Consider the following 27,719-nt stretch of genomic DNA (forward strand, 5'->3'; position numbering starts at 1 on the left):
TATTGAAGTTTGCATAACAAGTGAGATCTATGAGAAATTAAAATTCATTTTAAAAAATAGATTTTTAAAACTGGATAACTGGAATAGATATAATTTTTTGTATTTTTTATTCATCGAAAGGAGATATTCAAAATTCCTTCCAAATAAATCTAATCGGATCTTTAATCAACGTTTTTCTATATATAATTTTAATAATTTCATTTCTAATGCTATTATATGGCGTATTGTTTCTATTTTTTATTAATTTTAAATAAATTAAATGACTAAATTAATATAAATAATAATATTTGCAAGAACAGTCTATAATGAAATCCATAAATGAAATTATTAGAATGAACAATGATTGTTGAAATTTTAAATAGATTTATATATATTTTATGGATTTATATATAATTTATATAAATAGATTTTTATATATTTTATGGAAGGAGAATATTTATTTTTAACATCTTCTTTAACCGAATAAAAAAAAATAAAAAATGCATGAAAAATAATTGAAAAAAAAAAAATCTTCATAAAAATTTAGAAAAGATATTTTAGTTATATATAAAATATCTATTTTCTTAAATAAATTAAAAACGAATAGATAAATATATATAAAATTATCTTGTAATCAAAATTATTCGATTTTTTTCTTGGAACACTCTATTTTATATGTATATAACTTGAAATATAATTTAATTATGTAATGTAATATATTTTCTATATATTAATTGTATATTTAAATATTTGTATATTTACATATATTTTAGTTTCATAAAAATTTGCAATTTATTCATGATTATCTTCATTGTAGATAAATGCATAATTTTAAAAACTTGTTTTTTTTAACACGTAATAATGAAAACATTTATATTTCTGTTGCATATTTACAAGTATTATCTGAAAATGAAATTGATTTAAACAAATCAAATTTATTTTTTTTTCAGAATAAAATTTCTTAAATTATATCAAAGATATTTGAATTTTATGAAATTTAAATTTATGGTTTTTGATTGAAAGTTTAAAATTTGATAAAAAATCTCTTCTAATTATTGATCTTCTTTTTTAAGCGGATTTCTCTGTTATTGATCATCGTTATAAAATCATTTTTCGTTATAAAATTTAAACGAAAAATATATCCTCATTAAGATAATCTCATTATAATATTTTAGCTAAATCCTTGTATATTATTTATATTCTGAAACGAATTTAATTCAAGATAAAATACAAAAAGAGCAATAAATTTTAGAAAAAAAGAGTTTGAAAAAGATTCGTTTTCTAAAAACTGTAATGTTTTTTAATGTTATATATAAAATAAATGTTATATATATATTAAAAAATATATAAATTATTAATAGAAATATTATTCGAATAAGTAAAACTAAAGTTTCAATTACAGAAATGTGTTGTCTATGTATACAGGAAATACTCACGGTCATTTTTCTGCGTTTTAAGATAAGCATATTTCATACAAGTTTAAGTTTAATTTTTTCCAAGTTTTTTGTATATAATGGATAATACTACGTTATGCATATGTAACAATATATTATTATTTCATAATCATGAATAATATAATATTATTAAGAAATTAAAGTAATAAATAATATCTTTACTATTTAAAAAAATAGTAATTTATTTATTAATAAGTAATCTTTTCATAAATACAAAAAACAAAATTCTGGTAAGATACTTTGAAAAATAAAATAATAAACAATGAAACAGTTGGTTAATTCAAAGAATAATATCGTTTGAAAAATATTTTGAAATCTTTGTAAAACATTAATATATAAATATAACTAATATATAATATATATATAATATATAAATAATAATAGTTAGTATCACTAAATTTTATTCTTACAAAGTGAGAAACACTTTCTCTAACAGAAACAAGTGAAAGGGGAAGAAAGAAATGAAAAGTGAAAAGAAGTGGGGAAAAATAAAATGAAAATAGAAAGGAATATAACAGTTCAAGGAGTCGAAATCTAACGGTATATTTAGAAATGAAATAACTATGTCCGATCGGTAATCTAGTTATTTGATCAAAATTACAGATAAAATATATATATAGTAACATTTTATAAAAGTATAATTATAAATATTCAAAAATTATTATATTATTGTTATTTTATATTTCTGATTTATAATTAAATAATTATAATATTTATTTAGAGTAATATACTCTACATTATATTTGATGTAGATTTGCAAGAATTTATTAATATTTTATAATATATTAGATTTTCTTTAATATTTCCTTGTTTTATTTTTCTTTTTTTTTTTTCATATAGAAAAAAAAAAAAATAACACAGTTCTTTAATTTGAAACGAAGTTTTAAAGTATTGTCATATCAAACACGTGAGAAATATTGAGAAACTAGTTCTTTTTTAATTATTAAAATTAACTAATAATGGATATAATAATTGATACGAAAGGTGATGAAGATTTGATAAAGAAAGATCGTTTGATAGAAAATGATGATGATTTAGATTTTGAAAATCATGGTAATTAAGTTTACGTTAAGTTTACGTTTCACTATAATAGTTATAGAGGTTATAGAAGTTAAAAATATACGACAATATATATATTAATTTTTTATATATATTAATTTGACAGGTACGCAGGCACTCAAATTTTTTGACATAGAGGAAGATTTAATTAAAAATGAAGTTACAACAAAAAAGATAGTTCGTAATGTAACTAAAGATATCGACCTTGACGAATTTGAGAAAGATATGGGTTGGTCGAATATAAGAAAGAAAAGCAATCCAATATCTAGTCAAGATGTAACTCATTTAACACAAGAATTGACAGCAGTAGATAAAATACTTGAAAAAAGTATTATTCAATCTGGTTTTGAAAAGTTAGAAGCTGTACCTCCTTATGAGCTTAGTACAAAATTATTAAAAGCTAAAAGACGTAAGGAACGTAGTAAAACTAAGGGCAAAGATTGGTTTAATATGGGTGCTCCTGAATTAACACCAGAAGTTAAACATGATCTTCAAGTTATAAGAATGAGATCAGTATTAGATCCTAAACGATTTTACAAAAAGAATGATCTTAAAACATTACCACGATATTTCCAAATTGGTAAAGTTATTGATTCACATTTGGATTATTATTCTGGACGTCTTACTAAAAAAGAACGTAAGAAAACAATTGTGGATGAACTTATGACTGATGCTCAATTTTCTAAATACAATAAACGTAAATATAAGGAAATCATTGATGAGAAAAGAAGATTGCATTATAAAGCTCATAAACATGCAAAGAAACTTAAGGGGAAAAAAAAATAATATATGTATATGTATAAGGTATAATGAGCATATACATATTTCAAATCAATATTTTAAGTAATATTTGTAATTATATTATATATAATTATATATATTATATATAATCTATTTAAATGTGTTTTAAATTTAATTATAAAAATATAAAAAATATATATGTATATATATATGTAGTTTTCATATAGTTTTAAGCAAGTTTAATGTAATCCTCCTGTAACATCTATGGATGCACCATTAATGTAAGAACTCTTGGAAGATGCTAAAAATGTGATAACTTCTGCTACTTCTTCTGGTTTTCCCATTCTATGAAGAGGAATTCTTTTTATAAATAATTGTTTTACATTATCAGGTATAGTTTTTGTCATAGGAGTTTCTATAAAACCTGGTAGCACAGTATTAACACGAATTCCAAATCTACAATATGATTGATAATATTATAAATTTATAATTATTGAACAAAATATTATACAAATATTATTTTGTTCTTACTGTCCAAATTCGATAGAAGCAGTTTTTGTAAGAGCTATTACTCCAGCTTTTGATGCAGCATAATTGGCTTGTCCCATGTTTCCTATTTTTCCAACAATAGAACTTATATTAACAATTGAACCACCTTTATTTACATTAGCATTAATCATTTCTTTTACTGCTGTTTGGATTATAAAAAAAGTTCCTTTTAAATTCACATTAAGTACTTTATCAAAATCTTCATTAGTAAGTTTCAAAATGAATTGATCACTTGTAATGCCAGCAGAATTAACTATAATAGTTGGTGGAGTTGAATATTTATTTATTGCATTTTTAAATGCTTCTTTAATACTTTTTTCATTTAAAACTTCTACATTTAATGCTAAATGTTTGGTATCTAAAAATTATTATATAAATTTTATTATATTATTATTTATATTAGCATATAATAAAAAAATAATATTTTGTATTTAAACCATTTAAAGATCTGATAGTTTCTTCAGCATTTTTTAAGTTTAGATCGGTAGCAATAACACTAGCCCCTTGTTTTGTCAAAATATGGCATACTTTTCTACCTATACCGCTTCCAGCACCTATAATTGTAATAAATCTAGTAAAAAATATTTATCATAAATATAAATTTTCCTTTAATCTTTAATTTAATTTTTTTATACAAATACCTGTTACAAAAGCTATTTTTCCAGCTACCATTTTTTGAAAAAGATTAGTACAATATCCAATAGATAAATTATAAATTTAAATTATAAAATACTAATAAATTGATTTTATTATACAATGTAAAGAAATTAAATTTCACTTAATCAAATTATTTTATTTTTATATTTTTTTTGTCTTTCAATAATATATAACATAAGAACAAATAGTAGAGGAATGACAAAAATAGAACAAAAATTGAAAAATTATCTCTAAAATGTCTTATATAAAACATGAAAAGCAAATAGTGGGAAATGAACAAAGATAAGATAAGAATTTACTTAACGTCATCTTAACGTCATCGTTGAATTTTGTTTTTAAATATATATATATACACATATATTTAAATAAAAATAAATATATATATATTTATAATATAACATATAAAATTGGAAAAGAATCTATTAAGATTTTTAATTATTAAGTTAGATGAAAAAAATAATAAAGTACTTCAAACATGAAAACTATCTTCTAATATAATTTTGTAAAATAGAAATAGATAAAGAGTATAGAGAGAAAAGGATAGAGATAGTGTAAAAATTCGGAAATCAGCGCCATCTATAGAGTGCCGCAAATGAAACACAAAAAGGAAGGATAGCAAATAACGAAAGAAGGATAGAGATAGATAAGAATTAACTTCTGGCGCCATCTCTTAGCATTTTTAGAAAGATATTTTTAATTATTTAAAGAAATAGTTATCTTTAGCATTCAAAAGATGGCGTTGAAGATTAATTCTTAACTTCTAGTGTGCTGTAAATAAAATACAAAAAGAAAGGATAGCAAATAATAAGAGAAGGATAGAGATAGTGTAAAAATTCGAAAATCAGCGCCATCTATAGAGTGCCGCAAATGAAACACAAAAAGGAAGGATAGCAAATAACGAAAAAAGGATAGAGATAGGTAAGAATTAACTTTTGGCGCCATCTCTTAGCATTTTTAGAAAGATATTTTTAATTATTTAAAGAAATAATTATCTTTAGCATTCAAAAGATGGCGCTGAAGATTAATTCTTAACTTTTAGTGTACTGTAAATAAAATACAAAAAGAAAGGATAGCAAATAATAAGAGAAGGATAGAGATAGTGTAAAAATTCGGAAATCAGCGCCATCTATAGAGTGCCGCAAATGAAACACAAAAAGGAAGGATAGCAAATAACGAAAGAAGGATAGAGATAGATAAGAATTAACTTCTGGCGCCATCTCTTAGCATTTTTAGAAAGATATTTTTAATTATTTAAAGAAATAGTTATCTTTAGCATTCAAAAGATGGCGTTGAAGATTAATTCTTAACTTCTAGTGTGCTGTAAATAAAATACAAAAAGAAAGAATAGCAAATAATAAGAGATGGATAGAGATTGTGTAAAAATTCGGATATCAGCATTTATAAAGTGCCGCAAATGGAACACAAAAAGAAAGGATAACAAATAATGAAAGATAAATAAGAATTAACTTTTGGCGCCATCTTTTGAATATTATAAATAATTATTTCTTTAAATATTGAAAATGTATTTTTAAAAATACTAAGAGATGATGCTAATTGTCAATTTTTATTTATCTGAAAAAATATAGGAGAAGTGTCTTTGATATTTAAGAGATGGCCCTGAAGGTTAATTTTCTATTTTTCATTATTTATGTTCTTTTTATATTTTATTTATACTCTAAAGATGGCGTTGATTCTCCAATTTTTATTCTTTCTCTATCTTTCTCCTATTATTTTGCTCTTACTCTTTATTTTACTTTTCTATATTTACTCTGCAAAATTATATTCAAAAGACGACTCCGATATTCGATTTATTTTTGTCTTCTTTGAATTTATTAATTAAAAATTTTAAGAGATAAAAAATTTTCATAAACTCTAGTTTGATCCAATTTTCATATATACAGAAATAAAATATTTTATATATTTTAATGGGATTTTATATATTTTTTATATATTTTAATAAGTAGATATTCTAATAGAAATTTATCAATTTCACGATAAATATAAAATTAGTTTTCTAATGTTAATTATTCCTTATTTCGTATAATAAAGATATAATATAATAAAGATAATTGAAAATCACTCAAAAAGAAAAATAAAAATAAAAAATGCTTGCAATTTTCATATAATTTTAATAATAAAATTTTTTTATTTTTTACCAGATTTTTAATCATAAGATCTATGAATTTCATATATACAATTCATGGAAAAAGTAACTAAAGAATTTATTTCTAAAATCTACTTTTATTGTGATTGAATTGAATATAATTTCTCTAAAGGAAGCATTTCAAACAGCCTGATTTTTTGCGCAATCGGTATTTCAGGATATTGGATACATAGTTATATCTCATTTATGACAAGCTAATAAAGCATACATGACATCACCAATGGGCAAAAGGCTCTCCTGATTGGACGGATTGTTAGTAGAATCATAATAGCAACGAAAATTATTTATAAAATATCATAATTTTATTTATTTATAATCAATAATCTTATGAATTCCTAATATTAAAATTTAATTTTTGTAATCTATATATATAAATATTATTGAAAGATGTAAAAAGAATTTAAAAAAAAAATATTCAGTAAAGTAAAGTTTAATTTATAAAAGAATAAATAAAAGATTATTATTTTTTATTATCTTTATTGATTTAAAAGCTATAGTGACAAATTTTTGAATATTTATATATAATAATAACAATAATTATTAAACATTGAACCAATTAGAACTTCTGTTGCCTAGGTAACCGTACTATATGTTGCTGACGTCAAAGTACGTCTGCACTAGCCTGCAGTGACGTCAGGAACGCAATGCGAGTAGCTATGTTTACAGAAAAATTGAACTTGAATTATAGACTTATTCCAAATATAGTTGTTTTTTAAAGAGATGGTAAAGAAAGATTTTGTTTTATATTATTATTAATATTAATATAGATTTATTTCCATAACTATTAAATAGAATAGTTTTATCATATTAATCGAATATACTAACAAAAATATTGCAATAAAAATTAGATTTATAAAAACATGAAAATATTTATAATGTAAATGCAATACTATATAATGCGTTATTTTAAAATAATTTTAAAAATTAAATCGTTTCATCATAAATTTGTATTTTGATGTACTAATTATTGGATTTTTTAATGAACATTTATGATTAAAAAATTTTATAAACTACTTTAAATATAAAACAATATGAAATAAAAATTTAAAAATAAAAAGGGAAAAAAAGAAAATAATATTAATGAAAAAATTGTGAAGAAATTGTACAAGTAAACAGGTAGAATTTAAACAGAGGAAGAGGAAGAAAATTAGTTGGAGGGGGGCGGAAGATTGTACGCAGAGACTGGCAGCACCGACGCTTCAAGAAACATAGCCCCGCGCCTCTGCGTGGCGCCACGGCGGTCCGTGTGAACGCGTACACGGAATTTTCGTGTCGTAAGTTCGAGGCAGCGACGACTACGTCGCCGTCCTTTTCGTCCTCGACGTTATCTTCCCGTCCTCGTCGATAGAGGAAAAAGCTACACTTTGTATAGTTAGCTATGTCCTCTTCACGAGGTAGCGGCCCGGAATCGGGAGAACTCAGCGATTCCGAGGACGGTTATTTGGATACAGATCCATTAAGGTATGAGCTGAGAAATATACAAAATGTGATACACGTTACTCGACAAAACATTGACGCTCTGAACAATCGTTTTGCTGGATTTCAACATCCACCTTCGATATATTTGAATGAGTATCAAGAATTAACTAGCAAGTTGCATGATTTAGAATCTAAGGAACAGAAGCTCAATGAATTGTTGAATGCTGGTCGAGTATCTGGTAGTGCTTCCACATCAGAGAGTGAATCTCGTGATGCTAATGCATCTATTAGAGGTCAAAGAACGCCAATGAAATCTCTGCTCAGGGCATATTTACCTAATCAACAACGTACAAGTGTACAAGTTCGTGAAGGACTTTCATTAAGAGATGCACTTGCCAAAGCAATGAAATTACGGAATTTAACTACAGAAATGTGTGTGGTATATATTTTGGGTGCGGACAACTCCAGATATCTTACTTCTTGGGATACCGACATCTCATTGCTTGATTGCGATGAAATATCTGTGGAAATTTTGGATAAGTTTCCAATAACTACTTCCATTTCTCATAATTTTGTGCGCAAGACTTTCTTCTCACTAGCATTTTGTGAATGTTGTAGAAAACTCCTTTTTCAGGGATTTTATTGTAGAACTTGCAATTATCGGTTTCATCAAAGATGTGCTGGTGGTGTACCTGCTTTATGCCACCAAGTACGTATGCAAGATGCTTATTATCAAGCATTGCTAGCACATAATCTTGAAAGTACTGCTGGAATATTACAACTTCCTTCTGGATATGGATTAAGTAGAAGCATGTCTCCATCTCTTGCTCCATCAAGAAGTCAAAGGCATCCACGTTCTTTGGGACAACAAGATCGTTCCAGTTCTGCGCCTAATGTTTGTTTTAATATGGTAAAACCAAGTGGAGAAGCTGCTAATATAGACGAATACACTAGATCTCAGAGTTTAGGTCGTCCTATTGGTACCACACAAAATGCAGTATCACCTGGTAGTAGCCCAACAAAACACAGTCAGTCAACACAGGCTAGTCCTACTAGTACCTTAAGGCCAAAAAGACCAAGAGCAAGATCAGCTGATGAATCATCTAAAAATCTTTTAGCACCTAGAGAATCCATAGAGGATTGGGAAATTCCAGCAGATGAAATCTTAATTGGAGCTCGTATTGGATCAGGTTCTTTTGGAACAGTTTACAAAGCTCATTGGCATGGTCCTGTAGCTGTAAAGACACTCAATGTTAAAATACCTACTGCTGCTCAGTTACAAGCATTTAAAAATGAAGTTGCAGTTTTACGTAAAACACGACATGTAAATATTCTTTTGTTTATGGGATGTGTTAGCAAACCACAATTGGCAATTGTTACTCAATGGTGTGAAGGTTCTTCGTTATATAAACATTTACATGTATTTGAGACAAAATTTGATTTATTCACATTAATAGAAATTGGAAGACAAACTGCACAAGGAATGGATTATTTACATGCAAAAAATATTATTCATCGAGATTTAAAGAGTAATAATATATTTTTGCATGATGACCTTACTGTAAAAATTGGAGATTTTGGTTTAGCCACAGCAAAGACTAGGTGGTCTGGTTCTCAACAATTTCATCAACCAACTGGATCCATTCTTTGGATGGCACCAGAAGTTATAAGAATGCAAGAAGAAAATCCATATAGTTTTCAATCTGATGTTTACGCATTTGGTGTGGTTTTATTTGAATTATTATCTGGCCAACTACCATATTCACATATTAATAACAAGGATCAAATACTATTTATGGTTGGACGCGGAAATTTACGTCCAGATTTAAATAAATTGCGATCAGATACTCCTAAAGCATTGAAGAGACTGACAGAGGATTGCATTAAATTTTCCAGAGAAGATAGACCAATATTTCGTCAAATTTTAGCTAATTTAGAAAGTCTTTTACGAGGATTACCTAAAATAACCAAATCGACATCTGAACCAAACTTAAACAGGACGCAGCTACAATCAGATGATTTTGTATACACTTGTGCTTCGCCAAAAACTCCAGTGAATTTCCAGTTCGGAGCATTTTCCTTTTATCCTTCCGGTGGGAACATATAAAAATATCACCTGAAGTAATGAGTCTGATGCAATTTGCATAAATTTAAATATTTAAAAAATTTTAAACGAAATCGTAATAAATTTAGCTATGAACAATGCGATTCTTTCCAACTACACTTTGACTGTGTTGCAACTGTTCGCTCGATGTAGAATGTGATTATACAATACTTAATGCAATTAAGACAAAAAAGATAAGGACAGAAATTCATCTTATTAATTGACGTATCCGATGTATTTCATGGCAAGAATGCATATGTAGCTTTTACCTTTACATACTTACTATCTATGAGAAAAACTTTTATTTAACAAGTTATCGTTTGCGTGTATCAACACATTCGTAAACATGTGTATATACGCATGAACAAACGCACGTATATGCGTGTCGCGTAGAGGTCTGTTACTTTTGTGGAATCCTTATGAAGGATGTAAAAATAAAGTAAGTAATAGAAGTAACGGCATTTAAATTCGCGTGGGCCGTCATTTGTCTGTGAAGTATTTTTGCAAACGCCGAAGTGATTTTTGTACCTACTTCCTTCATGTTTGTCTTCAACATGCTCACATAAGAATTGTTCCTTTTCATCATTTATAATTTATAGTTTAATATTAGAATGTACATAAGTTTCGTTAAAATTATCTAAAATACGCGTATATTATTTTTAAAAGCGAAATGTAGATTCTTTGAACTCAGATTAGATATTCTATAGTAATAGTCATTTTATAATAATTACCTCTTTTTTTGTAGTAATTGTTTTCGATACTAATAATCATATTTGACTGATATTTTTTTTTATATATTTTTTTCTACGAAGTAAATTCTTTTGGTCTAATGAAACCAAAAGGTTGTACTGTATTAAAAAATGACGAATGAAATTGAAAGTCAAATAAAAAGTGATATATATACTTGGCCTTTATTTTAAGACTTCATCGATATTATAAATTATAATGATAAGTCGTTTGCGAATCATTTGTTTTGGCTTGATTTGAAACATTATTAACGAATCAAGGCCTAAAGATCATTTAAATTCTCAATGATGGGTAAAAAGAAGGAGTAACATCGTATTGTAACTTAGATTCGCTAACTTAAAAAAGTTATTGACTAACTTCCATTTTTTTTCCTTACTTTGTAGTCGACTATTGTTCCTTGCATTTTAATATTTATTAATTTTTATTATTATTTTCTTTCTTTTTTCTTTTTTTTTTTTTTTTTTTTTAAGTTCTTTTTCATTTTATTTGAGGCTTATAATGTAGGAAGAGGCGCGAATTTCACTTCGAAGTGATGAATTCATAAAGTATTTATTATAGCATCAAAGACTTGGGTTCTATGAGATGATTAAAACTTTTGTTAGGATTAAACGTGTTTCAGATAAGAGCCCGATGAACAATAAATACGTTTATAAGGAAAACGTATGCAGAAACTACAAGTATAAAGAGTATTCAGCGAAAAAGATAAATAGAAGGAACTTTTTGGCTTGTGTGTCGTGTAATTTAGGGGACGTGCAGTAGTAAAAAAATTAGTGAAACTTTATTCGATGGGCATCTGAATCACGCTTACGCGATCAATGATAAACCATACTGACTACGTAACATTTTGCATCATTGATTCACGGGCGTATCCTAAAATTTAATATCGATGCGACACTCGTCAAATCGTGACATATTTTCTGAAAAGGCCTAAGAGCAAATCTTTAAAATTTCATTAGTTAGAACGAGTGATCTTGTTTCTAAAGCACGTGACAACCCGATTTATTATTTATTTATTTATATATAATCTAAGTGTGATGAACTGCAATTAAAAAGTAAAAAAATAAAAAAAATGAAAAAGAGGAAAAACTAAATAAATAAGTGCCGGATTATAAAATCTTGAGAGTGTGTGATTGCGAGGAACTGTGAAAATGTGAATTGTAAGAGAAGAGAAAACGTGTTCGAATGTGTGTATATGTATGTGTATGCGAGAGAAAGAGAGAGAGAGAGAGAGAGAGAGAGAGAGAAAGAGTATGAGTGAAACGAAAAAATACCAATAAATACGTTCGCCGGAATAAAGGAATGCACTTGTCATTGTTAATGACGCTTTCTCGTAATAGGGAAATAGTGAATTGTGAAACATAATTAACAATGTTACAAAAATATTAAATGGAAAAAAAAATGAAAAAAAGGAGGATGTTATGTAAGGTGCGGGGGATGGCTAGCTTTCTAATAGCTTTCCGAGGTTTTTTATAGTGCAATTTTCTAGATATGGTAAAATCTTTGAGAGGATACGAATGGATGCTCTACAATGTACAATACGCTATATGCGTATATAATATAGAAGCTAAAAATCTATTTCTGCATTTTTTACTTATATTTACATTTTAAACCATTTTGTTTTTGCGATACAATTCAGATTTAGTAGAGCATGTTATCTATTGTTTATCGATAGAATCCTTTGTTATTCCTTAGTCAATTATGTGAAATAATTTTTTTGTTTTTATATAAATTTTGATTTTGATGTTTTAATTTATTGTAGAGAATATTAACATAGTACGAGTAAAATATGTTATTTAAATATATATAACATATATAAAGAAATAACGAATGTAAAGTAAAAAGAAAGCAAATTATAAAATTTGCAACCCTCGCGCTCTACGTCCTCCTTAATCAATCTTCCTATATATCACTATCAAATTTTAGAATATTATTTTCTCGGAAAACATTCCTCTGTACATTGCTTTAATATATATCGTACATATAGAAGGATTTGTATGCGATTATAAAAGATGGAATGTGTTTTTGTGTCGACCTGAAAACTTATTATGTTCTTTAGAATTAAAGAAAGTTGATTCTTCGAGGCATAGAATCAAATTGAAAGTAATGAAACAAATGAAACTGATCCATTTAAAGAAGAATAAATTTTATTTTATTTGTTATTTTCAAAAAATGGAATAGTTTTTGATCTATGAATTTTCAGAATTTTTGTTAAATATGTTAGTGAAATTTATGATTTTGATAGATCAAAGAAATTGATAAGATCATTTTTAGAAAGAATGAAATAAATGAATCATCAATATCGAATTTGCTTTCTTCGAATTCTGCCTCGAACTTCAACTAGGTTTGACACGAAAAAACGATCGGATGAAAGATATTTCGTTTGATTGACAGACGTCGCATCGCACGTATTGACGTATTGTAATAGAATTTCGGCTCCGTTTTGGTCAAATTACGCTGAAGTTGCTGTTGAGTGAAATGCATGTCTTGTAACAAGATAGCGTGGCTGAGATTGGAGATACTTAACACAGTCAATCGCGACGATCGATTGATCATTGTATTCAACACAAAAAAAGAAAAAAATTAAAAAAAAAAATGAAAAAGAAAAAAGAAGTAAAAAATAAAAAGTTGACTCTTCATGTAACAAGTCTCGTTATTCCTTTAACGAAATTTAATATATTTCATCGATTAATCTAAAATATTGTCGTTGAAAAAAATATGCTATTGATAAAACTTACAAGTGTGCTTTTGGATACAAAAAATCATTCGTAATTTTTATTGTTTCTTGCATAGAAGCGATAATAATACTCGAATAATGACACTTCATAATATCAGTATTATCAAAGTATATGAATATAATATAAGATAATTTTATATAATGAAAAATCTTAATTAATGTACAATTCATTTTAATTTGTATTAGAAGTTAATCAAACATATTATTTGTTTTGTTTAGAATCGTATAGCTTTTTAAAATATTGAGTAAATGTATTTGATCTACATAATTTGAAAACATAAATGAGATTAATAATAAAAATTCAATCAAAAATTTGTCTTTTTTAAAATTGCATTTTAGTTAAATGTCATTAATCGAATCATAAAATACAATTTTATTATATTTATATTTTATTTCAAAAATAACTTGGAGAAAACAATGAATACCACTGCCCTAGATATGTTCTTCTATGTAAAATAATATTTGTACACGATAATCTTTTAAAAGCAATACGTAAGTACTGTATAATTGCATTTAAATCAAACATTGTGTTAAGTTTATATAACTGTGAAATTTATTAACATTCGCCACCTGCTGTGGTATTTTGTTCAAAAAGTTGTGAATTAATTAGAATTTATTGCAAATCGATTTTTTCTCATAATTATTTCAAATAAAATTAAGTAAGTATGAATAAATTGTTTTTTTTTCCATGTTTTATTATTTTTAAGTTAAATTTAATATAGATATATAACTTCATATAACAAATATTGGATTGTATGAATAACTTATTATTTATGATTGTATAATCATTTTGCATCTCATATTGCTCTTAAAGTATGTAAATATGATTTAATCTGATGAATACGTGTTTCATAGTATTGATAGTAGCTTCTAAATGCAATCATGAAAATCAAGAATCCCTATCGGAAGATCATGACATCGCAAAAATCCAGTAACGAGATTTTATAAAGTTCTCTGTTCCTATTTCTTTTATTCCGCGAAAATCTAATTTTTAATAATTTAATTTAATCTTTATATATAATCTTTATATATTATATTGTATTAAATTTATAATATTTGCTTTTTATAAAAATGATTTTATATCAAAGTTAATATGAGTGAACGTACCCTCACAAAAGGATATGATTGTATATAAAATATAAATATAAAATATATATATATATATATATATATATATATATATATATGTAGTAAAAGATTCTAGTGTTAGTTGGTATACATATAAACAAGAACGCATATATATGGAGATTAGAATCAACAACACAAGTATACAAGTCTTGTTATGTGTTTCGTAACATGAGAGTATATGTGAGATGTGTAGAGGGAGCGCGCATGCGCAAATCCAGCTGGCGCCTTGACCGGCAGAATAGTCGATGCTGGAACGTCGTAGTGCGAGTATCTGTGTTCATCTCTAACATTTTGTCATCGTTAATTGGTACGCATTTATATTCGCGTATGTACACATATATTTGAATCATATAATAAGTGAAGAGTTTCATTTATGTACAATCGTTGTGAACAGGTGGATATCGAGGTCACTTGTTTTGTTGCGCGAAACGAGGTTAGTTAACTTCGAATCGAATTTCGGATGGTCACTTCAAAGTGGAACGACATCGTGAGAATATTTGTCTTAAAGAAATGATCTCTATGATTTTTTGTGACAATATTCAAATTAAAACAAATATGATTTACAGATTACGTTCGTCTCTCAATTTTTTTAAACGATATTTCATCATAACAAATCAGTCAAAAATAGTATCGCGTGTTCAACTGATCAAGAGTTTTTTTTGAGTTTTTTATGAATTTACTAACTGTTTTATCTTCTCTAATATCTTTTCTACACCATTTTCATGATATTAAGTTTAAAAAACGTGAAGCATTTCTGTATTGAATGAATACCGGATATCGGTATGAAACATTTAAATATTGACAGATTGTTCGAGTAAACGTTGTTCCAATTTATTGTACTTTCAATAAACAATTATTTAGCATCAAAGTATTCTTTGTCTTTTAGCATATCATAAAAGTAACTTATTGAATAGAAAAAAATGAATAGAGGAAATTAATAAAGATTGATTGTATAATGATATAATTATAAAGGTACGGATTAATTGTGAAGTTATTATATATCGATTCAGTTATTTAAAATGTTATTTGTTAAAGAAACAAAGTCATTAATATAACATTAATATAATATACTAATAATTTAATCGTATTCAAAAAGAGTATTAAAGAAAATGACATTGACCGATAAATAAGAGAGCAATTGTAGCGTATAAATTTTATGCCGCGGAATTGAATGTTGATTCAAACATTGATGTAGCATTTATTAAACATTTTTATAATTGCTGTGAATATTACATTTTCTCTAATGTTTGAATTTTAATATTTTGGTGTTTATAACTTGGAATATTTATTTATTGAATATGAATCTGTTTTTTATATATTTAATAACAAATGTTATGCTATATCAATATTTCGATATTATTTGAAATGACAAAAGAACATTTGAAAAACTGTTCTTCCAAAGATTTGTGATCATATCGCGTAATTTGGTTTTACATTTAGATAATCGTTATAATATTATGCCAAGATTCACAAATTTCGCATTTGTGGCTTTTTTGAATGTCGTTCCATTCTTAGACACATATGTGTATGCTCGTTAAAAGCTGGAGCACAACAGATATCGTGCCAAAGTTAATATCGATCGTTCGACTTTTATAATTTGTCAGGGCCTTTTCTATTACGTAAAATTATTATATATTTCAAAAATTTTATTATTAATTATTTTTTATTATTGAACGCACATTTAATATCTAAATCTAAAAATCTAATATTTAATATCTCATATCTAAAAATACATTTTTTTTAACATAAAAAGAAACGTTATTTGCCTATGTCTTTTTTTCGAGTTAATGCCATACTGTATTTGTTTTTCATATTACTTGTATCTGTTAAGCTTATCAGTGTGCACATATTAAAGGAACATGTATAATTATTCGCGTTTTCATTATTTATATATTCTCTCGTCAGAATATTAGTCTTTTAATCAGCTCGTTATTTTATTTCTTTTTAGAAATCTGTTGTAGTAGCAGAATAAAAGAGTTCATCTTGGAAGGAGACAGAGGAAGAAGATCGAACAAATTTCATTATCTCTCTCTTGTTCCTGTCAGTATTGTTTCTGCCAAAAACTGCATCGAATCTGATTTTTTCCATTATTTTTCTTCCATCTTCAAGAATTATATTATTTTGTCTTGATGTGATTGTTCGCTAATCCAAAAATATTCATCGCTGAAGAAACTGGAACAGTTGTTGTCCATAAGTAGTGATCACAGAATCTTGCCAACTCGTTCTTGTAATTGAAACATGTGTCAGTCACGCTCTTAAGCCACGTATTGTCCAAATATCGTACCTTATGCGGTGAAAAGTAGCCGTAGAAGGGTGGAAAAGAATAGAAATTTTTTCAATAGATCGATCATACTATGGAGAAAAAATCTTGGTCGATTAACGAATCGATTTCGATAAAGTTGATCTGAATATTATTTTCCGATTAAAGAGTTCGCTCTTGAGGATAATAACGAGTTCGACGAGTGAACGAATGTGCAAAGCAATAGAGTGGGAGAATGAACGGTTGGCAGCTTTGGACATGGGATAGATGATAGATCGCAAATAATGGGGTGGTAGAGCGAACAAGAAGTGCAAAATGGATTGGGTGCCTCGGCTCAGGTAGCCAGAGACGATAAAGTCGCGGGCACCAGGGCGAACGAGCCCCGAGCTGCTAGCAAACCTTTTTTTTTTCTCTATCTTCTGTTCAAGAAAAAAAAGATATCGCATGGACGTCATTGATGGACGTATTTTTCTGAAAGACTGTTTTTTATTTTCTGTCGTTTATCGATCGGTGTTGTGAAAAAAAAAAAAGACTGAACGTGATAATCAATAAATCAACATAAGGAATTAATCCGCGAGCTTTATCATTGTCGGTGAAACGTATCGGAGGGAAGATTGAACCGATTAATCGATGCAACAGATCCCGGATTTATTCCAAGAAGGAGAAGAAACTTGATACGAATTTACACGTGATCTCCGATCTAACAGAACGCTCGAATCTGATTCACAAAAAGACTGAAGAACATACGTTGATTCATTTGTCGAAAAATGTTCGCATATCGCGTTCTGTAAAATATATACTGGCTTTCATTTGTTGCGTCACACGTACATATCTTTCGGGATCTCATGTAATTGTCACACATACACACGTACATGTACACACAGAGCTTGTCATACCAGCTATACGAGCTTTTGAGAAATTTCTGACGAACATATACACAAAACGTTATACGCGTGTCGTAACACGTATTTTCGACTATTATACATACTGCAAATATATTGCGTACATGTACATGCGTGTAGAAACACAATATATATATATAAAATACAAAAAATATATATATATATGTATCTATGTACATGTAAAAAATCTCTTTCGCTGCCTAATAGAAATATTTGTGGATAAAGTGGCGCGTATGATACGGTAAAAGACCAATTTCCGTATTGATATATCTGTCCTTTTTTCTATGAAACGAATAATCTCTTAGTGCCAGAAAGATATTTAATTTCAAGGAAGGTACGCTTCTTCGTTTTTTGTTTTTCTAACGAAACACGTATTGAGAATAACGCGTGCAACGAAAAAACTAATAAAGAAAAGTACTCAGAAGTACTCAGAAGTAGTGAGAAGTGTAGTTGAAGTGTGATCGTTGCACGGGCTCGCAACAGATCAGGATGGGTTGTGGACAGAGCAAAATCGGCAATATCTATCCAAAAAACAAGAAGAACAAAAACAACACTGGCAAGAAAAACGGAGATTCTATCGGTGAGTAACTGACCGATAATTATTTTTATTTTCAATGTAGAACAAAGTCCACTTCAGTCACGGATATTTCAAAGAATTGAATTTGAAATTTAAATTTAATTTACTTTTATCCACATCTTTCTTTCCTCTTTCATCTTATAGATATTCTTTAAAAGACAATGATCGTTTAATATAATTATAAACTAATACAAAATGGTTAATTATAAGTTTAGATCGTGTACAGTAAATATAATGTAAATATGCAATGATTTGACTTAGTTCCCTTCATGGTTGATAAACGCGGAGGAGATTGGCATTCTTCGCGTAATTAATGTCGTTTCTCGTCAATCTAGCTCTGCCGCGTAATTGTTGACCCGATGATAGTAATTAAACAGATGTGTCTCAATCTAGGGCATCGACACCCATCGCAAGTGATTAAACGGTCACTTTGATTATTCTTGCATTTCTTTGCAGCGAAATAATGTTTTTCTAATACACCAGAAAATGAACCGATTGAATCGAATTCTACTTTTAAATTGCATCTTTTGCATTTTAAAATAATAATGGTATTTAAAATTACATATTTGATTAACTTGTGTCGTAATCTTATTCAAGATGATAAATACATTATAAGATCATAGTTACGTCTTGTCAACAAGATCAAGGTCAAAATTGTGCATTTAATCTAAAAAAAAAAAAAAAAAAAAAAAATAAGAGATCAAGAGACTAAAATTATCATATTCTTGGCGCCTATTATCTCTTAATTAACTTTTAATTTTTCATTGCGAATTTTAGTTTTGAAGCTTGTCGTAATGTATAATGCGAATTATTTTGAAATAATCAATAAGTTTTTGGAAAAATATTATTAATTTGCTTTATTCATCGTATTCGAAAGAAAAGTTTTTCACTAATCAAAGTAAGAATTGAAGGCGAATCTGTAGTTTAAAATTACATTCCAAAATAGGTGGAACTTAATTACGAATCGTTGCAAAATAGACATCCATATTTAGATTTCACGGATCTGTCTCGAAACTAAATTGTAATTCTTGTTGTATAAGTACTATGTTACTAGTTCCTCGTTTCTATTTGTTTTTAACGTAATGTAACGAATTTTTTTCGTGAGAATCGTATCTTCTATACATACGCATTGAATGCTCATTTGCTTAGAATATCTTATTTCTAGTAATTATTTCCATTAAAACAAATCAATTTTTTTATCATTGAATCTCTTATTAAGCTTATCTTATTATTATTTTTATGTTATTACGCTTAATAATAATCGTTGATTCATATTTTAAATCAGAAAAACGTATTTAGCTTCTTATAAAATTAAAATGATTTATCATCCATGATTTTCAATTTTTTACTTTATTTTACTGTAAAATCTATCGGATAAAATAGATAAAGTTTAATGAATATGTTTTCAAATTAAAAGATGATAACAATTAAACTTCCATATTTCTTCTTATAATAATTCTTCTTCTAATTAAAATAGATATATTTTATTCCTAAATAAATAGATATATAAAAATAGATATATTTTATTCCTAGAATACATATATAATAGAAATAAATATATTTTCTATTTTTTTTTATATTGATAAATTTACAATAAAATTTTTGGAAATTTTTTAACAATTGCTGTACGAATTTTATTATTATCTTATTCTTTTTATTGATTTCGATGAGCAAGTACAAATGAATATCGAAAATAATTAATAGATAAGATGTTTCATCGAACTTGTTATCGTAAAATTTTATATTAGAATTACATATAATAAAATCTTGTCAATAGAACGGCAACAAGTATATACCGCGTACGTGGCCACGCACACGTACGCACGCGTGTAGGACCGATCGATTTTGTTCTTAACATATATCACTTGAGGTAGATTAGGTTCTGGGTTAGGTCATGCTAAAGGGGAATATAACATAATATCTTCTGAATAATAAATTGACATACAACAATCCTGTTCTACTATTGTTCACATGCCTGTTGTTTCATTTGTTAAAAATGATCTTTTTGATAAGCATTAAATATATTTGATGATGTTCTCATGAAATATTCTTTATTGGTTGACAAAAATTTCCTTTCATACATTTAATTTGTTCTGTTTCGTTGGTAGAACGGATTCTGTATTTCTGTATATTCTGATAATCAAGTGTTCAAACAATACGATGTCTATTTCAAGCTATGTTTGTCGCCCCAATTTCACTAGCAATAAATTATCAACGACGATTAAATAGAGATAGATTTTCTAAATGGTGAAATAACGCGACCTAGATTCGTTGATTCGTTTCTGTTTTTTTTGTTTTTGTTTTTATCGATTAATTCTTAAACAAATATATTTTAATATTAATGACTATTTTCCATTCAATGATTTTTGTATGCATAATAGTAAAACACATACTAATGATAATAAAAGAAAAAACAAATCGGTATATCACGCGACTTGAAATCGCATGTCGGATCGTGGTTTGTTGTTTACCGGCTTCGACGGCTGCGAGCTAAATATATCATGCGATAATTCTGATATTTATATCATTATGAAGGCTTTGCTACAGTACTTTGAAACTCTGCTATTTAATAATTTATATATGTATCAAAATTATATATTTTTAATTATGTGTATTTAAATAATGGCTTAAATGATAGTTACGTAATAAGATCCTTGATTCTATATCTATTGCTTAACCTTGAAAACGATCGAATATCATAAAATTGTACCGAAATCTATTTATTATGTCATAACAGCATTATGTTAAAAATAAAATGTAAAATATTTTATAAAAATTATTTATGATACAAAAATCGAAGCTAAAAGTATACTTTTTATTGAAATATACTATTTATTTTATTTTATTTTCATTTCTAATATAATATATTTAGAAAATACAAATAAGTAGTTATTAATATTTTATATCTTATGCATAATTATTGCATACATGTTTTGCCAAAAAAATCCGTAAATACTTCTGTTATTATTATTTACAGAATTATAAATATATACGTAAATTCAAAAATATATATAAAAGATATATATATAAAAGAATTACTATGAGAATTCGTTGTATATTATTTATTATTTGTCAAAATAAGTACATATACATTATATTAATATATGATTTAAAATATTTGAAAATATATATTTAATTAACATAAATTATTTGAACATTAAATTTTAAATATCATATCTGAAATATTACAGTTTTCAATTTTCTACTAACTGTGAAATGTTGCGCGCGCACTTAGTTGCCAGTTCACACTGTTTACAGCGTTGCCATTATTTAAGCGGGAGTGTATGCCGCCAAACGGTCAAAGTGCTTGTTGTGTGCATGCAGACGTTCGGTATGTATTCATATCTTGGATCGAGTCGCGTGTCGAGTTTGATTTCTATAGTGTTTGACCGGTGTTTCGTCAAAATACGCTAAAACCGACACATCTTTACTTGGTAAACAAGACAAGTTCCAAGGCCTAAAGCTGATATTATCGTACTCGGTAGTAGAGCAGTTAACGACTTGCCTACGTGATCGTTGTTCCGCCTATAAAAGGGTCGCGTCTCTCTAACATCAGTGTCTGTCTTTCGTAGCAATTTCGTGTGTAAGCATCGTTCGTTTCCATTATTAAAAACATTGTTTCAATATTTTCTATTATTTATTAATTATTATCACGAATTTATCGATACACGCAACATTATAAAAGTGAGGTTAAGTAACCGGTACATAAAAGAGAATACTTATCAATCCGTGACAGTGAACGGTTTTTATTGTACGTTATATCATTGGAATTGACATTTCATTTGAGTGGAGGACCTTTGTCGTATCAGGACGTCGGATTTTGAGAATAAACAAAAGAAGGCGAAGATGTGGCTAAAGGTACTTAGGCAAAATATATCACATTTTGCCCGTAGGACAAAAGGTAATGTTTATTTCTTTAAATTAGAATTAAGAGGGAAATTAAACATCAGTTGTCGCTATGGAAAAAGTATCTATTTATAGATGTTAGAAATTAAACGTAATGTAGAAAATATAAAGTTTTTTTAAGTTTTTTTTTATCCCAAATACTTTATAACTAGTAATGAATGCAATTATAATAGAATAAGTAAAATAAAATATTCATGTATAACCTCAGTGTAGGTAATTCTATCCTCGAATTAGGCTGCATTCTAATTTAAGCCCGTCTCGCATTTCGCGGTCTTTCGGAGAAGTGAATTGTGGAATGTGCGGTGACGATGCTGTTGCAGCTGCATGACTCACAGCTGCTTCAGCAGTACATATCCGGCTTTTACATTATTCTAAGTTTGTTAACCTTAAAAAATCATATAAATATGTTCCATATTTAAAATGAAATTTATTGTTATGTTAAAATAAAATATATGTTATGTAATTTTATTGCAATTATTGTGACACTTAAATTGAATTATAAATAATCGAGTATTAAAAACTTAAAAATCGAATATTTTGAAATTATATTTTTTCAAAAAATAATCTTTGATATCTTTAATAAGAAATTACATACTTATTATATTATATATTTATGTGCAATCAATTTTTCTAAATTTTAATAATTTTTGTCTTAAGTATTAAAACTAATATAATCATGTCAATTTTTTCTGATTAATTTGACCTTGAAAACAAAATGCGAAATAGATGTTTATTTCAATAATTTTCTTCAATCTATTATCAATGTACTGTTAATTTCGCAATAAAAACTTCCACCTGTGTATGTCATGTAACGCGTTGCAATTTATTAATAGATATCTTATATGCATATAGTGTATAATTTATTATATATTACAAAGTAACTTTTTCTTTGGCACAAAAATTACATTTTGTCTCAAGCAAGATTAACGACTTGCTGGATCATTTTATTATTATTTAAATATCTATTTCTAAATCTGAAAAAAGTTCAAACTGTTGATGTTTTACTGAAAATTTGATAGCTATTGAAACAATACGTGGCACTATGCTATGCAGAAAATATCTTCATCGATCGAGTTGCATTCGATTTATTCTGTCAATCTTGTATAGACATCACTTTCCTATTTAAAACATGTCTCATACGCATATCTTGGATAGGGAAATGAGAAAAAAAATACGTGGTTTGTGACAGTCATATAACTATGCATAGACTATTGCACGCACTGGCGTAGACTCTTGAAAAAGATTGATGCGTAGTTTTTAGGTTATTCATTGGATTAATAAAACGTAAAGAGACAATTTATTTTGAGGATTTATTCTATCAAGGATAATCCTCAAAATTTCCTCCTCTATTGAAATGCCGCTATCAATCCACTCTCTTGCAAAAATAAAATTCAAAAAGAGTGTTTCTAGTGATTTTAATAATTAACGATGACTTGTTAAAGAAACATTGCGAATGTTTGCGAATTAACTAGTTATGACGTAGAATATTTATAATGTTTTTTCAGAAAGACATATATTAACATTATTGAAAATTCATTATTTCAAGAGAGAGAGAGAGAGAGAGAGAGAGAGAGAGAGAGAGAGAGAGAGAGAGAGATTGCGTTTCTACGCACAATTTTTGGAATAATAAACGCGCAGTTTAAAAAGCGCGCAACGAAGATAGCAGCGAGATATTTAACGATATCTCGTTCTTATCGACTAATAAAAATCTTTATTATATAGTTAAATCTACCTTATCTGCATATATCCACTACTTTGAATGGCTTTGTGCATTTCTCACACGGTATAATTAAAAATGATTAATCAGTAATTAAGATTCCGTATGTCTGAAATCATAGCAATTTTTTTTTATTTAATATGGTTTTTTATCCGATGATCGATTTTAAGTTGATAAATGTTTATTCTTGCATTCTCCGATATTGAAAGTGTGATTAGTGGAATAATGCGCAGTATTCTTAGAAATTCTTCGAAACTCATCGATTCAACGCCATTTAGAATTTTTATGCATCTAATAATTATTTATTTACCTCGTCAATTGTGAGGTAGAAAATACAACGTGGATGTATGCATTACAATAATATCTGAGGCGGGAATTTATTTTCGTTGTTAGTTTGTACGTTATAACAAGTCCAAAGGTTAATTCTTGAAAGTATTTAACTACTTTATTAACGCCTTATAACGCAAAAACATTATTAGCCTTGCCTTCTTAAATTTTATGCTCATAATTTTTGCGAACGAAAAAAATAATTAATATAAATAAAATTAAATAAAAATGGCGCGAAATATAAATCGTTTCAAATTTTCATGATTACGATTTGAGAATCACTGGATTAATATAATTCAAAATATTTCAAAATATCAGATATTTCTTGATACTTGAAAAATGTCTTTATTTTTTTTTTCTTTCTTTTTTTGTAACATATAATAAATATATATTCGCAATATATATTTTTTGATTATATGATTTAAAAATCGCTTTCCTCATTGAAAGAAATTTGCATGCAGATACAGACTATAGAGAAACATTCATGGAACATTTTATCATTCAAAAAGAACGCGAAATCCTTGAGATCACCTATAGTTCGTAAAAAAAAAAGATCTCGTACTGTCTCCATGGTATCGCTTTTCGTGGTCTCGTGAACGCGATATCATAAAACAGTGAGCGTTTCACCGTATTGGAATATGAGTTGTTACTTCGAAAAAAGTTCTTTTCCTGTTTTCATAGATATTTTTCATAGATATCAAATAGACTCGTTCTTTTGTTTCTTTTTTGACAATTATATTACTTTTAACGTCTTGCTATATTTATCTATTTCATATTTATAAAAATAAATAAATAATTTAAAATTAAATGATTGATGTGCGTAAAAGTTTGCTATGGAAAAATTTCTCCCGATTAGGACTTTCGCGATAAGTATAGCTTATATTTGTTTTCATGAACATTTATTAACAACACGGAGAATCCTCCTTTTATCGCGGATGTTGATGGAATGTTTGGTATATTTATTTGCATTATTTTCACACTGTGCAAGTACAAATACATATTTATATAAGTGATATCTATAAATCAATTTATTACACACTGAATGAAATACTGTATCACATGCGTAATAAACAAATTTTCTGTTAATAATACGATAATTCAACATGTGAATATTCATGATTTCTAGTAATGCATCTTGTGACATAGAATGATTTTTTCAATTTACAAATTTTTCCAAATAAACAGATTAATTCATGGTACAATACAATTTGAAAAAAATTATTGTTATATAAATAATAAATGTACATATAATTATAACGAGATATTTTCTATATATTTGAATATTTGAACATATTTTAATTGCATAAAAGTCTGCATATAATAAATATTAGATCTCTTAAAATCCAAAATCTGTAATCACTATTCGGATAAAAATTGATATGACAAATTATCCTTAATTTCAATTCAGAATAAGATTATTATATTATCGCAGATCAAAGTACATATTCAGGTTTTCTCGAAAAGATCTCGTGGATCACCGAGAGAGAAAGAAGGAAAGGAAATCTCTCTCTTTTAATGACCGTCTTTTCTCGTTGTCTAGACTATTACGTTTCTCCGAAGAAATTGCCTGACACCTTAATAGAAGTTGCGGAGACTAGTATCGTTCCTCTCTTTTATTTAACTTATGTAGAAAGAGAGACTGGAATCACTATCAATCGTCGTCCAAGTATTGATTTTCACGGAAACCAGTTACATCGCGGTAATTCGAACTCGCGACTCATATCCGTATGGTACCATTCGTTGGACGCGCCTCTTTTTTTCTTGGTCATTGTAAATGTTTCAATCGCGTATCGTTCCATTTTATTCTTTGCTGATTTATAATCGTTCGATTATTAATCGTTATTTCTCTATCCTTCTTATGTTTCAACTGTTTTTAAAAAGGCGCTAAGTATATATCATGTTAACGGAACTTTATAATTCTCTATTATTTACAAAGAAGCTACGAGTCAATGAAATTTAATATTTACCAATCAAATATAAGATTACGCCAGAGGTGAAATACTGATAATATCGCTAGATAATATATCTTTCAAATGCGAGCAACAGTGTGGATACTTGTAATGGAAGGCGTCACGAGGTTTTCGTATGGTAATCGTACGACATATTGTTAACTTGTTTGTCGAAGAAAAAAATCAATATATTTTAAAATAATTTAAATATGAATGGGCAACGTTATTGAATGCACGTTTTGAAATTTTATGGTTGAATAATTCTTCAAAACATATCATCCAGCGAAAGAATATATCGAGAATTTTAAAAAGAGAAAATCGAAGTATCGAATATTGGTATACAGTTCGCTTCCTGTATTCACATACAGCAATCGTACGTTCTTTGTTCACGTTAGTTAACAGATCGATCTTTAACGTGGATTATGAATTATTTATGATCCCACGTGTGAACGTGTGTGTATGTACTTAGGTCTTCCTTAGTTTTCAATCGATGCTCACGAGACTTCGTAGTAATAACGGTGTCATGCATATGACAAGAAATTCATCGATAAATTCTTATCAATTCGCCCTAGAAAAAAAAAATAAATAAATTATTTCCCAGCAGTGAGATAAAAAGGAACAGATAGCAATATCGAGGTCAATTTTGATCTCCTCGAGATAAAACTAAAAAAAACTCCATGGAGAGAACATTGTTTCTTATCTATCTATCGAGGAATTAGGCATTTCTCGCTTCTTTGCCTCCAAATAGAACATCTTCAACGTACCGTTGTAAAGCAATAAATTCGTGGCTTAGTTACGAGTCGTTCGCCTTAAAACAGCTGCATACTAGACCAAATTGAATCCAGAAGGATCGAATCGAGAGCGAATTGTATGTAAACGCGCGCTTCCCTCTGTTTTGATTCATGTGTTTTCGCGTAGCACATGGTGTAACATTACCTCAAAAAGCTCATTTTTCTTTCTCTGCTTCGAAACTTTTTCCCATTTGATTTTATAAATCTTTCTAAAAATTTCTTCACAAGATAAAAATTTCAATCAAGAATTGAAATATAATAGTTCAATGGAATCGTTGTTCCAATGGATCGAAAATTAATTTTATTCTGATAAAATCAAATAATATAGATAAATAATTCTTCCTAATAATTTTTAAATTTAATTTACAATTTATTTTCTACTCTTTTTCCAAGCATATAATAACAGGAGATAAAAGATTTTTAATACGATTCTAAGAGCCATATAAGACACGATATATTATTATATGATTCAGTGATTCGGATCGTGATGCGAGTCTGGGCGCGAGTTCACGCGTTTATTCGAGGACGGCAACTCACAATGGATAGAAAGTACCG

The 27,719-nt window shown here is 27.6% G+C and overlaps 4 protein-coding genes across 6 annotated transcripts in view; 3 read left to right on the top strand and 1 right to left on the bottom strand.

Annotated features, from left to right (window-relative positions):
- Positions 1-1,409: 1,409 nt before the first annotated feature.
- LOC100872352 (deoxynucleotidyltransferase terminal-interacting protein 2) lies at positions 1,410-3,440 on the top strand. Of its 2 annotated transcripts, none has more exons than XM_086913844.1 (3): positions 1,410-1,973; positions 2,274-2,486; positions 2,599-3,440. In XM_086913844.1, exons 2-3 carry the CDS (start codon positions 2,393-2,395, stop codon positions 3,276-3,278), a joined length of 774 nt encoding a protein of 257 aa, XP_086769970.1. In that variant the 5' UTR covers positions 1,410-1,973; positions 2,274-2,392; the 3' UTR covers positions 3,279-3,440. The 2 variants fall into 2 exon arrangements, with proteins under 2 accessions (XP_086769970.1, XP_003698680.1); XM_003698632.4 differs by having other exon boundaries at positions 1,868-2,007.
- Positions 3,285-5,070, bottom strand: LOC100872032 ((3R)-3-hydroxyacyl-CoA dehydrogenase). The gene is made up of 4 exons (XM_003698629.4): positions 4,424-5,070; positions 4,220-4,336; positions 3,765-4,140; positions 3,285-3,689 (listed from the first exon to the last, which is right to left on the bottom strand). Exons 1-4 carry the CDS (start codon positions 4,452-4,454, stop codon positions 3,473-3,475), a joined length of 741 nt encoding a protein of 246 aa, XP_003698677.2. The 5' UTR covers positions 4,455-5,070; the 3' UTR covers positions 3,285-3,472.
- Positions 5,071-7,840: 2,770 nt separating this feature from the next.
- On the top strand, positions 7,841-10,274 carry Raf (serine/threonine kinase raf oncogene). The gene has a single exon (XM_012493569.3). It carries the CDS (start codon positions 7,982-7,984, stop codon positions 10,127-10,129), a length of 2,148 nt encoding a protein of 715 aa, XP_012349023.1. The 5' UTR covers positions 7,841-7,981; the 3' UTR covers positions 10,130-10,274.
- Positions 10,275-16,683: 6,409 nt separating this feature from the next.
- Positions 16,684-27,719, top strand: part of tow (target of wingless) — a 30,370-nt gene continuing 19,334 nt past the window's right edge. The window contains exon 1 of one of the 2 annotated variants that reach the window (XM_012493580.3): positions 16,684-18,477. In XM_012493580.3, coding sequence (XP_012349034.1) covers positions 18,387-18,477 — 91 coding nt within the window. In that variant the 5' untranslated portion in view covers positions 16,684-18,386. Of the gene's footprint in view, positions 18,478-21,779; positions 22,376-27,719 lie in introns of those variants that run through there. The other variant, XM_003698626.4, reaches the window with a different exon arrangement.

Source organism: Apis florea, unplaced genomic scaffold (assembly GCF_048593485.1).
Source record: "Apis florea isolate Af1SG1 unplaced genomic scaffold, ASM4859348v1 contig_3517_pilon, whole genome shotgun sequence".
Taxonomy (NCBI): domain Eukaryota; kingdom Metazoa; phylum Arthropoda; class Insecta; order Hymenoptera; family Apidae; genus Apis; species Apis florea.